At 35.2% G+C, this 14,697-nt stretch overlaps 1 protein-coding gene across 4 annotated transcripts in view; it reads left to right on the forward strand.

Moving 5' to 3' along the window:
- Positions 1-14,697, forward strand: part of LOC123526993 (uncharacterized) — a 154,216-nt gene that overhangs the window by 16,957 nt on the left and 122,562 nt on the right. For 2 of the 4 annotated variants that reach the window (XM_053523720.1, XM_053523721.1), the window contains exons 2-3: positions 5,703-5,871; positions 14,459-14,542. In XM_053523720.1, the coding sequence (XP_053379695.1) occupies positions 14,461-14,542 (82 nt within the window). In that variant the 5' untranslated portion in view covers positions 5,703-5,871; positions 14,459-14,460. Of the gene's footprint in view, positions 1-5,702; positions 5,872-14,442; positions 14,543-14,697 lie in introns of all 4 variants that reach the window. The other 2 variants (XM_053523722.1, XM_053523723.1) reach the window with 2 other exon arrangements.

Consider the following 14,697-nt stretch of genomic DNA (forward strand, 5'->3'; position numbering starts at 1 on the left):
TATGAAATTCCCTGCACAACTTTTTAATATTAATACTGACATTCTGACATTCTTTGTTAAATTCTAAAAATTTAAACCACCTGTAACATTTCTATGTTTAATGAATCTACATGGCAAGTGCCTGGTATTTAAATTTAGGAAATGTTAGGGGTTATGCTACAAACTATGAAACTTCAAAGTTTCATTGTAATATTATAAGGATTCAATACAATGATTTTAGTTCTAAATTTCAGACTTTACACAAGGAGTGTATGATAGTCAGAGTAAAATGAAATGATATCATAATTCCCCAAAGTGATATAAGTATCATTCCGCAATTTTTCAGACAAGCTAAGATTATGAATAGGTGTAAATGTGTAAATAAAATCCGGAAAATAGATCCCTCGGAAGCACCGACAACAAAACAAACAGTGAAAATTGCAGACTCGGTTTGATTGAGTCTGTTCATGAGCAGTAATGGAAAATGCAACACTGCCCACGCCCCCTAGCACGGAACAGTGTCCCTCAGTCATTTAAGTTTCAGAAGAAAATGTTAACAATCGAATAAATGATGGTACCTGCAATCTGAATCACTGCACTTGCTGTTCCCTTTATTTCAACAGTCCAAACAATAGCTTCAGAGTAGGATTTAGCTACTTTCAAATAAAGTAACAGAATCACAGACACACGTTTTGGTTTAACACATCCAGGCCCCACTGCAGTTTGAAGCATTGGCTGTTCCCTTTATTTCAAACAGTCCAAGAAATAGCTTCAAAGTAGGATTGAATTACTTTCATATAATATAACAGAATAACAGACACAAGTTTTGAAAACAGCAAACCAGGAAAAAGTAATCGTTATCGTTTTCTACCTCATATTCCATGTCTTGAAATTCTTGTCCAGCAAGAATTAAAAGCTGTCAATATTTTTAGTTTGTGACAGTCACATCTGGGATTCCAATAACAGTGTCGAACCACAACATCACAACCGATTCTCGTGAGAACCCGAAACTGATGATGTCACAAAAAGTTCATAGCACATGTTTTTTTTTCTCCAAAATATCAAGATCAACATTTTGCATATTTATAAATTTAATATCAAATTATAAATATACCATTTTCACAAAGTTCATGAAAAACATACCTTTTTTTCTGAAGGTTAAATTCTCAAAAAGGTTAAATAAATAACGATTCCATAAAGCCTATTTGTCTTTAGCATAAAGATCACGTTACAACTTGCACTGGTGTGCAAAATACTGCAGACAGCAGTACCAATTTGAAATTTGTGTTTATAACTTGACTTCAGATTGTGGAAAATGATCAACAATTAGGTTGAGTTCACCGTCTTATCGGTAAAATTATCCCCCTTGAAAACGCCTTGATGGGCGATATCGATTTTTTATCTTGTTGATATTTTCAAATAGAAATTGAACAGATATTTGGCATGGTTTATTTTATGTCAGATCAAAAGAAAAAAATGTATCAAACTATTTTGAAGTAAATGAGAGTCCATGACATTTCATTCAAAGAAGATGTCTAGTTAGGTTTCAAAACGGCTGATACAAGGTTCGTTCCAACAAACATCTCCGATTAGCTGAAATTCTTACTTAGATCTTTAAGGTGTAGCATTTTTCGTAAAGTGGCAGATGGATCTCATCAAAAATATGTGCTGCTGTACAGATGATACTGATTGTTAGCTCACCAGAGCACAAAGTGCTCAAGGTGAGCTATTGTGACCGGTCATTGTCCGGCGTCCGTCGGCGTTCTTCGTCCGTCGTGCGTCAGTGCGCCGTGCGTCGTCCGTCAACATTTGCGTTGTGAAAACTCTAGAGGCCACATTTGTGACCCAATCTTTATGAAACTTAGTCAGAATGTTAGTCTTGATAATCTCTAGGTCAAGTTTGAAACTGGGTCATGCTGGGTAAAAAAGTAGGTCAGTAGGCCAGATCAAAGGAAAAGCTTGTGAACACTCTAGAGGCCACACTTGTGACCCAATCTTTATGAAACTTGGTCAGAATATTTGTCTTGATGATTTCGAGGTCAAATTTGAAACTGAGTTATATGGAGTCAAAAACTAGGTCAGTATGCTAGACCAAAGGAAAAGCTAGTGAACAGACTAGAGGCCACATTTGTGACCCAATCTTTATGAAACTTAGTCAGAATGTTTGTCTTGATGATCTCTAGATTAATTTTGAAACTGGGTTATGTTGGGTCAAAAACTAGGTCAGTAGGCCAGATCAAAGGAAAAGCTTGTGAATACTCTAGAGGCCACATTTGTGACCCAATCTTTATGAAACTTGGTCAGAATGCTAGTCTTAATAATTTCTAGGTAAATTTGAAACTGGGTCATGTTGGGTCAAAAAATAGGTCAGTAGGCCAGAACAAAGGAAAAGCTTGTGAACACTCTAGAGGCCACACTTGTGACCCAATCTTTATGAAACTTGGTCAGAATATTTGTCTTGATGATTTCTAGGTCAAATTTGAAACTGAGTTATATGGAGTCAAAAACTAGGTCAGTATGCTAGACCAAAGGAAAAGCTAGTGAACAGACTAGAGGCCACATTTGTGACCCAATCTTTATGAAACTTAGTCAGAATGTTTGTCTTGATGATCTCTAGATTAATTTTGAAACTGGGTTATGTTGGGTCAAAAACTAGGTCAGTAGGCCAGATCAAAGGAAAAGCTTGTGAATACTCTAGAGGCCACATTTGTGACCCAATCTTTATGAAACTTGGTCAGAATGCTAGTCTTAATAATTTCTAGGTAAATTTGAAACTGGGTCATGTTGGGTCAAAAAATAGGTCAGTAGGCCAGAACAAAGGAAAAGCTTGTGAACACTCTAGAGGCCACATTTGTGATCCAATCTTTATGAAACTTGGTCCGAATGTTTGTCTTGATGATTTCTAGGTCAAGTATGAATCTGGATTATGTGGGTTTAAAAACTAGGTCACCCGGTCAAATCAAAGAAAAAGCTTGTGAATACTTTAGAGGCCACATTTGTGACTCAATCTTTTTGAAACTTGGTCAGAATGTTTGTCTTATTGATTTCTAGGATTTTGAAACTAGGTCGTGTGGGGTCAAAAACTAGGTCACTAGGCCAGATAAAAGGTAAATCTTGTCAACACTCTAGAGACCACAGTTCAAGTTTGAAACTCATTAGAATTAGTCAGAATGTTTGTCTTGATGATCTCAAGGTCAAGTTCGAAACTGGGTCATGTGGGGTCAAAACTAGGTCAGTAGGTAAGATCAAAGGAAAAGCTTGTGAACACTCTAGATGCCAAATTTGTGCTACAATCTTTATGAATCTTGGTCAGAATGTTTGTCTTGATGATTTCTAGGTCGGGTTCGAAACTGGGTCATGTAGGATCAAAAACAAGGTCACCCGATCAAATCAAAGGAAAAGCTTTTGAACATTCTAGAGGCCACAGTTGTGACACAACCTTTATGAAACTTGGTCAGAATGTTTGTCTTGATGATCTCTAGGTCAAGTTTGAAACTGGGTTATGCGGGGTCAAAAAGTAGGTCAGAATGTTTGTCTTGATGATCTTTAAAGATGCTGATTCTGGTATGCATTTGGGTCCTGTGGGGTCAGAAACTAGGTCAGTAGGCCAGATCAAAGGAAAAGCTTGTGAATACTCTAGAGGTCACAGTTGTGACCCAATATTTATGAAACTTTGTCAGAATGTTTGCCATGATGATCTCTAGATCAATTTTGAAACTGGGTTATGCGGGGTCAAAAAGTAGGTCAGTAGGCCAGATCAAAGTAAAAGCTTGTGAACACTCTATAGGCCACAGTTGTGACTCAGTCTTTATGAAACTAAGTCAGAATGTTTGTCTTGATGATCTTTAAAGATGCTGATTCTGGTATGCAAGGTATGTGACCTATGGTCTGCGTATTGGCGGTAAGAGCCAATATACAAGACTGGACGATTGATAGACTTGCTTCTGTTTATCATATTAAGCTACTGTATAGCTACTGTGCAGTACAAAGATTGCATGTGATATTTTTCACCTTTATAGCAAACCAGTTCTCAATTTTATAACGAGTTTAGAAAGCCTGAATTGGGACTAAGCAAACAAAGTGATAAAATACAACAGCATAGTTATTTTTCAATTAATCAAGCTTTAAAACAATTATATCTCATTATTTCTTAATTAAAAAAATAAATAAAAGAAAATGCATTCAGGCACCTTTTTAAAAATAATGAATAATTTATGTATAAATAAATCATGTGTATTTTGAACAATGATATCTTTTTATTGCTGGATTTTATTATGAAGTTCCATTTTTTTCATCTATTTAAAATGCAACTTTAATTTCCAATGAAATCCAGAAATATTCATTTTTCTGCTTTTATTTTGTTACTTAGATAAAAAGATCATAATTAATTAATAACTGGAAAAAAAAAACTCGTCGTTTCTGTTACTGAGTTTTATATAATTATTTCATTTTTTTCATTGAATAAAGGTGAGAGTTTTCTAAAATGGTGAGAATTGTCTTGATGTAAGGATTATAATTTAATTGGTCAGGACATTACTCAACAAGAATGAGCAATTACAATTAGTATATTAACAATTAAAATTACTTTGTGTATAATCTGAAAAAAAAGCTGCATTTCAATCAGTGAAGTGTATAGCACTGGAAATAACCAATTATCTGTACATATCAATAAAATTTATGATCCTCTGACATGGACTACATGTCAAGACTACAGGGGTTTTATGGACCCTTATCAGACTGGACCAGACAGGATCCTGTTTATTGGGGATTAAAATGTCTGGCTTTTAGGGGGGTCACTTACATAGGAGATTTTAATCTGGGTCATTTTGGGCAATCCCTAGGTCACATGGTCAAATTAAAGGCAAAGTTTGTGAACACTCTAAAGGCTACAGTTGTGACTCAATCTTTATGAAACTTGGTCAGTATGTTTGTCTTGATGATCACTAGGTTAAATTTGAAACTGGCTCATGTGGGGTAAAAAACAAGGTCAGTAGGCCAGATCAACTCTGGTGAGCGATATATAGGGCCGTCATGGCCCTCTTGTTTTCATAAAATGTTCTGGTTTAGGAAAATGTTTGCTGCAGTTTTTCAGTAAAATCGCGACTACAACCGCTGACGCAGCCATTATTACTTCGTGCGTAAAAATAGCTTACGTTCTGTTTCATACTCATTTAATTTCGTATCCAAATTGGTAATTGTTTTCATTTTTGGCGAAAAAAGTTAGGGTCGGCAGAAAAGAAATGGGTCAGTTGGGTTACCTGAACCATACATACTTTTTGATTTCGGCCTAAGCATGTGTTGACACATTAACTCATCAAGGGGAAGGTTTGTGTGTAGCGCCAAGATAGACCATCAATGCATATAAATGCTATGGAGCGGAAACAATATTTACTTGACCTTCAATAGTGACCTTGATATTTGACCTACACGTGTAAGCTATGCACTTGCATAATCTACATATTGCCCTCAATACACAAACCAAATTGTATTAACCTAGTTTGAATGCTTTTTGAGTAATGCAGGATCCAGATTTGCAGACGGACGGACGGACGGACGTAAGGCATTCCTATAGTTGCCTCCGGTGAACCGGTAGGGGACTAAAAGCGCTTGTATGAGTGTACTGTGTAGATATGTATTTTCCAGTACTGCCTCAGAAAGTATACACTATTGGACTTATCCAGTTAGCATTATATCATATAATAAAACTGTGTAATATTTTACAGGTTGTCCCAAGACTGAACATCCTTGATCAAAATTTACAACAAACAATTAATTAGCATAAAAACAACCAACATAAATAGACAGAAAAGAATAAAGAAGAAAAAGAAGTGACCATAACAGAGGAAGTAAAAGACATTAAGAACGATCTAAATAAGCTTAAAAGAACAAAAGGTAAACGTAAATCTTAAACATTTTGCCCATTAAACCTTTAACTGTTTTCAGCTATTGATATAAATAGATGGACCGGCGTCCGTCGTGACTCGTCTATCGACTATTTTTAGAACATTCAAAATGACCGCAATTTAGAAAAGCTATTATAGTAAAAACATTAGCATTTGCTTGAAGTCATGTCAATTTTCACATTAGTCTGTCAATACAGGAAACTGCCTTCTTTTTCACAGTACACTTGTGCGCGTAACTATATATGAACCCTGTAATGTTCAGTTTGAATTTGATTCCATATTGTTCTAGAGAAAATGAATATATATGACCAAATTTTGAATGAGGCGTTGATTTATTCTTTTTCTGTCTGTCCGTCCGTCGCAAAAATTATATGTCTGAGATAAGCTGTTTTTCTAAATCTGAGAATTTTTGCTTTGAACACTTTTTATTCTGTAGTTTGTTGAATGTCTACTGCTATAGGTAATATTCATGTGAAACTATGATGTAAAGTAACTGTTCCTAAAATACCATGTTATTATTGCAAAACTTTTCACTTAGAATTGTTTGGTTAAGGTTTTATATGTAAGCTGGTATCTCAGTACCCTCTAGTGGGAATGGATTGAAACTTCACACACTTGTTCACTGTGATGATGTATGCCCCGTTTCCACTTAGAAATTTTTATTTAAATTTTTGTATGTAAGCTTGTATCTCAGTACCCACTAATGGGAAAAGGTTGAAACTTCACACACTTGTTCACTGTCGTGGTCTGATATAGTGCACAGGTTCCATAGCCCTACTTTGTATTTTTACAAAGTTATGCTACTTTTTTTGACTTTGCAGTTTTTAGGTTAAGTTGTTAGGTCACCTGAGCACGAAGTGCTCAAGGTGAGCTATTGGAATGGATTGAAACTTCACACACTTGTTCACTCTCATGGTCTGACATTCAGTGCACAGGTTCCATAACTGTACTTTGCATTTTCACAAAGTTATGCTCCTTTTTGATTTTGCAGTATTTAGGTTAAGCTTTTAGCTTACCTGAGCACGAAGTGCTCAAGGTGAGCTATTAAGACTGGTCATTGTCCGGCGACCGTCGTCTTGCGTGGTGCGTCGCCCGTCAATGTTTGCCTTGTTCACACTCTAGTGGCCACAGTTGTGACCCAAAATGTATGAAACTTGGTCAGAAGGTTTATCCTAATAATCTGTAGATAAAGTTCAAAATTGGATTATGTGGAATTAAAAACTAGGTCAGTAGGCTAGATCAAAGGAAAATCCTGTTAACATTGTAGAGTCCACAGTTTAAGTTCATGAGATTTGGTCTAAATGTTTGTCTTCACGACCTTTACGTGAAGTTTGAGTCTGGGTCATGCGGGGTCAAAATCTAGGTCACCCGGTCAGAGAAAAATGTTGTTAACACTTCAGAGGCCACAAGTGTGACCGAATATTTATGACCTCAAGGTCAAGTTAGGATCATGACTAGGTCAGTAGGCTAGATCAAAGGAAATTCTTGTTAACACTCTAAGAATCCACGGTTTAAGTTTGACACTTATGAGAATTTGTGAGAGTTTGTCTTTATTACCTCTAGGCCGAGTTTAAATCTGGGTCATGTGGGTTCAAAAATTAGGTCACCATTTTAAATCAAAGGAAAAGCTTGTTAACATGCTACCGGCAATATTTATGACCCTATTTCTATGAATCTTGATTAGAATGTTAATCTTATTAATCTTTAGCCCACGTTTGAATCTGGATTATGTTGAGTCAAAAACTATGTCTTTAGACCAGATCAAAGAAAAGCTTGTTTACACTCTAGAGTCCACAGTTAAAGTTTGAAACTCTGAAAAATTGGTCAGAATAATTGCCTTGATGGCTTATAGGTCAGGCCACCTGGTCAAGTCCAAGGAAAAGTTTTTTAACACTCAAGATGCTACATTTATAATCTTACTTCATGAAACTTAGTCAGAATGTTTATCATGATAGTTCAAGTTTGAATTTGGGTTATGTGTGGTCAAAAACTATGCCACTAGGCTAGATCAACTAAAAATCTTATCACTCTAGAGACCATATTTTAAGTGTGAAACTTATGAGAATTTGTCAGAATGTTCACACTAGGTAACCGGATATGTTCGGCACAGGATGCTATGTTTGGCACAGGATCGATACATTGACTTGAAAACTTTATAGGGGTTAGTATTCTCCTCATTCGGTTTATAAAAACAAATAACAATTAAAATCACCTAACTAGCCTTATCATGTAATAAACGAAATTTCTAAAGCCGATTTAAAATCCTGAAAAGATGCTATTTTAAGAGAAAATGGCGAAATTAAATGTTAAACTTTACGCTAATTTCGACAATTATAAAGTTTATAACGACATTCCTTTGAAAAATTTGCTGAACAAAGACATTATCTTTATGGACTATATCTATCATTCTTCCAAATTATAATGTCTAAGTCGGTGCTTTAGAGGAAATTTTTAAGATTTTTTTTTTCGAAATACACCATATACATGAATAAAAGCGGTGTTTGGTGCAGGATGAAAATATGTAGGCGATGTTCGGGAGCAGGTTATTGTAAACTTTATCACAAATAGCGCAATGACCATTTTTGACGGTGACAGGCAAATTGTTTATAGCGATAATAGCCAGCAGGAGTAGGACGTGTATATCTAAGAATATACAGCCAGTTTTCAGTGATACATCCTTCTTCTGTTATCATTAAGGAAATCCCTCGGATAGGGAGAAGCCTGTCTTAAAGTCAAGAATGTAAGATCCTTATATTCTTGCAAAGTCAACAAATACCAGGTTAATGTATGTTCATTGAAATTATAGTCGTTATTTTTGAAATATATTTTTAGTGCTTAAACATGGATGCCGGCCTATTTACAGCAGATTTATCACCAAGATTAAAGAGTTCAATTTATATCCAACTTCCCTGAATATCAATATCATGTCCTGCATATATCTCATTTAGAACGTTTCAGTGTTCCAAAAGTAATCGACAGCGTCTATGAATAGTAGATAGCTTATATTTTCCATAAGAAGCTTTTGTTTGCTGCTTATTAACACCATTTCTTGCACACGTGAAACTGATCATGTTCTCTGAGTGTGTCAATAACGTCAGAAATTGTTTTTTTTTTTTGTTTTGTTTTATATTTCGTCAAAATCTCTACTTTCATTAATATTTCCTTCTTCGCAGTTGATTTGCGGTTAATCATCCTCTGTCGTATCACCTTTAATTGTACGGATTTCTTTTTGGCTGTGTTCAAAACATATTGTTTTTTTAAGGCAATTGCAATAAATCTTTGTTGTATTGGGCATGTTCTTGTGATATTACGATATTTTTACAACGCTTTTATCCCCTCTTTCAGATTGACATGTATTTATTGCCGTCCTCAGAAATCTGTATGTCATGTGATACTGGTTTCACATTATCGAATAGTTTTGTCTGATACTCCAGTTGTCCAGTAGGGTAATCTAGTTTTATTTTCTTATATTTTAGACAGTTACTTTGTAACGCATAAATGATATATGCCAATGCTGAACATTTTCCTGCATCTGCGTGTATATTTAAAACTGTAACATATCTTCTGAAATATAAAAATTCATCTGGATGAATCTTTACATGCTTCAGAATCCTGAAAACGAACAATGAATGGTCTTACTAATTGGCTGACGCAACTCTTGTATTGAATTATGGACAAAGACATAATAAATTATGCATAAAAAATAATATCCCGAGGAAATCGAATGAAAACAATAAACACAATTGCTTGACAGTGTCCAAACTAGTCACTGCACTCTGCCTGCTAAATATGTATAAAGAAGCACGTCTCTAAACGAAACTAGAACATTGTGTACTTTACCGTTATCTAAATACACACAGCAAAATCTATTAGATATGAAAAATTTCCTGGACAGCGTCAAAAACGGTCAACAAGTTATTTGTGATGAAGTTTACAATGACCTACTCCCGAATATCGCTGCAAAACTTCTATCCTGCGCAAAACATCGACTTTTTTGTGTATATGGTGTATTTCAAACTTAAAAATCTCCACTAAAACACCGATTTAGACATTATGATTTGGAAGAATGACAGGGAAAAGATTGATAAATATAGTCCATAACGATATTGGCTTTGTTTCATAATATTTTCAAAGAAATGTGGCTATAAACTTTATAATTGCCGAAATTGGCCTAAAGTTTAGCATTTAAGGTAGTTCTGCACGTTTGGATCGAATTTTTTTCTACAATCTAGAATTTGATTAAACTTTGATTTTTCAAAACTTCAGAATATACACAGAAAATTGAGCAAATAAAAATGATAGGGTCGTGTGCTTGATTTTTTGCTAGACTGATTTGAAAAATTTGGACCTCATGCAATATTTCACAATGGGAGTCTATGGGAAAATCATCACTTTTATAACATTTTCACGAATAGAATTTTTTCTACAATGTAGATTTTGATGAAACTTTTCACAGTTGTAAATAAACACATGGCCTATAAGTTGGTGAAATAATATGTATAGGTCCGTGTGCTTATTTTTGAGATATTTGACCAGGATTAAAGTGAACCGAACATTTCACGCTAATTTTAAGACATAATTTTGAATTTTTTAACGAGCCGTATGTTTAAATATCATATTTTGACTTTAGAAATATAGAAACAGTGCCATTGTTTTAGAATTACTCACAGGGTTCGAATAATTCATAAAATGATGTTCATTTCCGTACGCCGAATCCAGGCTTTATTCTACGTTTTTCGGATAAATGACGTAACGCCATCACTTCCGGTTTATCAAACGTGCAGAACTACCTTAACTTCGCCATTTATCCTTAAGATAGCATCTTTTCAGGATTTTAAATCGGCTTTGGGCACTTCATGTATTACGTGATAAGTCACCCGGTCATATCAAAGAAAAGCTCTCTCTCTCTCTCTGTGTGCAATAGGGCAGCCTTTTTTTATTTGATTTGATATTTGTGAAATTTGATCAGAATTTGATGAAATCTATATGAAGTTCGAATCTGGGTCATCTCGGGTAAAAAATAATATGTATGCAATAGGGGCTGCATTTTACATTTGATGTGCATGAAACTTGGTCAGATTGTTTCACTCCAGTAAATCTCGGATGAGTTTTTGTCTGGGTCATGTAGGTTAAAAAACAAGGTCACCAGGTCAAATCGAAGCAAAAGATTGTTTACACTCTAGGGGGCACATTTTAATTCTATCTTTATAAAATTTGGTCAGAATGTTTGTTATTACAAAGTCTTGGATGAATTCGAATCTGTCTTGACGTGGGGTCAAAAACTAGGTCTCTAGGTCAAATCAAAGGGGGAGCTTGTTATCACTTTAGATACCACCATTTTGCTCCAATATTCCCGAAACTTTGTCAGAATGTCTGGTTTTATGAAGTCTTGGACAAGTTATAATCTGATTCATGTGGGTTCAAAAGCTAGGCCGCTGGGTTAATTCAAAGAAAATACTTGTTTACACTCAAGAGGCCACATGTTATGTCCAGTCTTAATGAAAATTAGTCAGAATATTTGTATTCATGAAATCACTAAGTCAAACATGTTTACATTTTCATGATTTGTTGCTCAGGTGAGCGATCTAGGGCCATCTTGGCCCTCTTGTTGTACGTAAGGTGGTACCTCAGTACCCACTAATGGAAACGGATTGAAACTTCACACAAAAGACAATTATCATAAGCTGATAATTATGCATTGTACAGGTACCGTACCACTGTTTCATTTACAAACTTTTTTTACAAAATTATTCCCCTTTTTTCGACCTTAATATTCATCCAATTGACTAGGCTGTTGAATATTCGAATATGGCTGTCCTCCGACATTTTTTTACTTGTATCATAAGCAAAATATATAACATTTAACTATTGAGATAAAAAGTTTATGCAACAAAATTCAAAATTAAAAAGGATATGTATAACACGGCTGAACTTCAGCCAACTTTATATGTTATGACAGTGTCAACAGTAGCAGTAAGGGGGAGTAAAACTATGTTGGAGTTTGATATATCACATTCATGAAGAATTTATCTAGTTTGAAAAAGAAACTCGAATGCCTGTGACCTTGACTTTTGCACATGACACATTGTCTGGTAATGATACATATTTTTTATGCTAAGTTATTTTAATATACATCTATGCATAAAGATAACAGAAAAATCATTGTAATGCTCACTGTTTTGTGTATGGTATTTTAATACGCATGCATGCAAAGTAAGGTTACAGATCAAAATAAAACAACGAAATCTTATCTTTGAACTCTACGTTTGTCCCTGACGCTTGAGACAGATTTTGCACGTGACACATCGTCTTATTATTGGTAATATTTGTGCAAAGTAATTTTTAAATCCTTGATGAATGGTGGAGTTATGGATCGGACTTGAAAGTGATGCTTGAAACCTGAGACCTCCATGTGTCACCTTGACCTTGGAGCTACGGGTCTGCATCCTGCACATGACTCGCCGTCTCATTATGGGGAACATTTTGTGCCTCCCTTGATGAATGACACACACGAGAGTTTATCTTGTAAACTTGTTCTTGTTCTTGGAACTAGGAGTTTAGAAATATGCATGATACGTTGTCTCATTACTGCCTCTGTAATTGTTTGGTGTGAAAGTCCAATGTCAGTCTCCTGCGTGTTGTTTACATAAGAAATACATTACTTCTTGACAAAATAATGACGCTTTACGAAAGAGGTTGAATAATCCTGTGCAATTTTAGATTAATACATTTTTTGATAGAAATAACTGCAAATAGACCGTTCAGAGATTCAGAGTCATATCAAATACTTGCATTTGCTAATTATTTCACACAAATGGTCATTGTGTGACACTCTACCAAAAGGTTCATATAATTTTGATTCGTCAAAAGTATGGCCGCCAGGGATGTGGTCATTTTCCCCTGTATGAAAATATTGGAAATTCTTCTTGTCAGGAACAGCAGGCCTAATTGATATATTTATACAAATGTTTCTGGGCGACCCTTTATAATGAGTGTATAAATTATTCTGTTTTACTAAAAAAATCTTGGCCGCCAGGTTGTGTGGTCACTTTTCCTATATGTACATAGCGAACCTATATATAGAACCTCGTAAAAGTGTTAACCGTAACTATAAAATTTGGCTGTGTAATATTTAGAAATTGCTTGTGTAACACAAGAGTTATGACCCTTAGTACTGTTATATTACATTGTTTACTTTGTACGGTAATTTATTAGGAAATCCGGAGGTACCTTTTTGCTGCAGGATATTGCCATCAAGCTTAGTATTTTTGTTTAGCCTTTTTTGGAGACTGAGATATGCATTCTGGCCAATTGTGTCATTGTAAAGGTCACTGTTACCAAAAACAGGAAATTGTATCTGTACGGAGTAACTTCAGTATTGCGAACACACTTGGAAACCGGTGCTTTACGATGTTTTTATTATATACTGTTTTAATAGCTGATTACTCTCTTTTGAACACAAGATAAAAAAGCTTGCATGGAAGCCATGGCTTAAGTTGTATTTTGGGTTGCTTTGGTCAAGGTCAAGATCATTGCTACTGAAAATAGAGTTCAGTTAGAAATGAGATCAATGAACCAAATCTGGTAAATATGAAGATTTCATAGAAACAAGTTTTTGTTTGATTGTGGGTAGCTTGAGTGAAGGTCATTGATACTTAATGTAGAAATTTTGTTTTGTTCCCCTAAATGTTTTTATTTTGGTTAGTTACAGTTACCTTTGTCCGTACGTCCGTCCGTCTGTCCATCCAACGTTAAAAAGTATATAACACAGAGTCATCGAACCTCATAGGATTGTTATTAAGCAATTAGGCATCTTAGTCAACATATGCATAGAAAGGGCTAAGAGTATGTCGCGTGTATCTCAAAGAGCATTTTACCCAGGATTATTTAACATTACAGGAATACTGTTCGGCATGTTAAGTTGTACACCTTGAGATTTGTTAGAGATTTTATTCACCCGTACCAGAGTTATAGTCCTTGACTTAGTCAAAATATGCATAAAAGAATATTAAAGTTTGTGTCGCATGTATATTAAAAAGGTGTTTGACCCACGGTCATGAAACGTAATAGGAATATTATTGAGCTTGTGAGGTTGTACACCTGGGTGTTTTTTGGGGGGATTTCCGACCGTCAGACGAGAGTCAATGCCTTTGATCAGATTAAGTCAGAAATATGCATATATGGCATACAAGTGTGTTGCATGTATCTAAAAAACATTCAACTTATAAAACATTATAGGATATTACATAGCACGTGAAATTGTGCAGCTGTCGTTTGGGATTTCAACCTGCTAGATCAGAGTTATGGTGTCACTGATCAATAATTACAGAACACTAGATGTCTCAGCTTCTCCTGTAATCTAGGACATGTGCTTTTTTCAAACAGTGTGAAATATGCACTTAATTAGAGCTTTATGATGCTTGAATGACTACTGACCTGATTGGTCTTACCGAATATTATTAGCAGAATGGCGGAGAACACTGGTTTCGGTGGCTTACTTAACACAATAACCTGTGTATCTAAATAGCTGATTTGTTTCTGTGCAAATAATTGAAAGTAGCTTGACTTTTTTTCAGGTATGGCAGAAGGCGAAGAAGTGTTTACGCCGAACCGATTCAATATACTACATAGAAGAATGAGAATGAAAAGAGAAGGGAAAGGTATTTTAGTTAATGAAAACTAAAACTCTATAAAATATTTTAAGGTTCTTTTTTTATTCGCTTGAAGCATTGAGCACCGTAAATCACAATCCGTAAAACCTATAGGAAGATCCTTTGGATCAAGCCCTGGATTTGTAGTCCGATAGTGTTACCAC

Source organism: Mercenaria mercenaria, chromosome 14 (assembly GCF_021730395.1).
Source record: "Mercenaria mercenaria strain notata chromosome 14, MADL_Memer_1, whole genome shotgun sequence".
Taxonomy (NCBI): domain Eukaryota; kingdom Metazoa; phylum Mollusca; class Bivalvia; order Venerida; family Veneridae; genus Mercenaria; species Mercenaria mercenaria.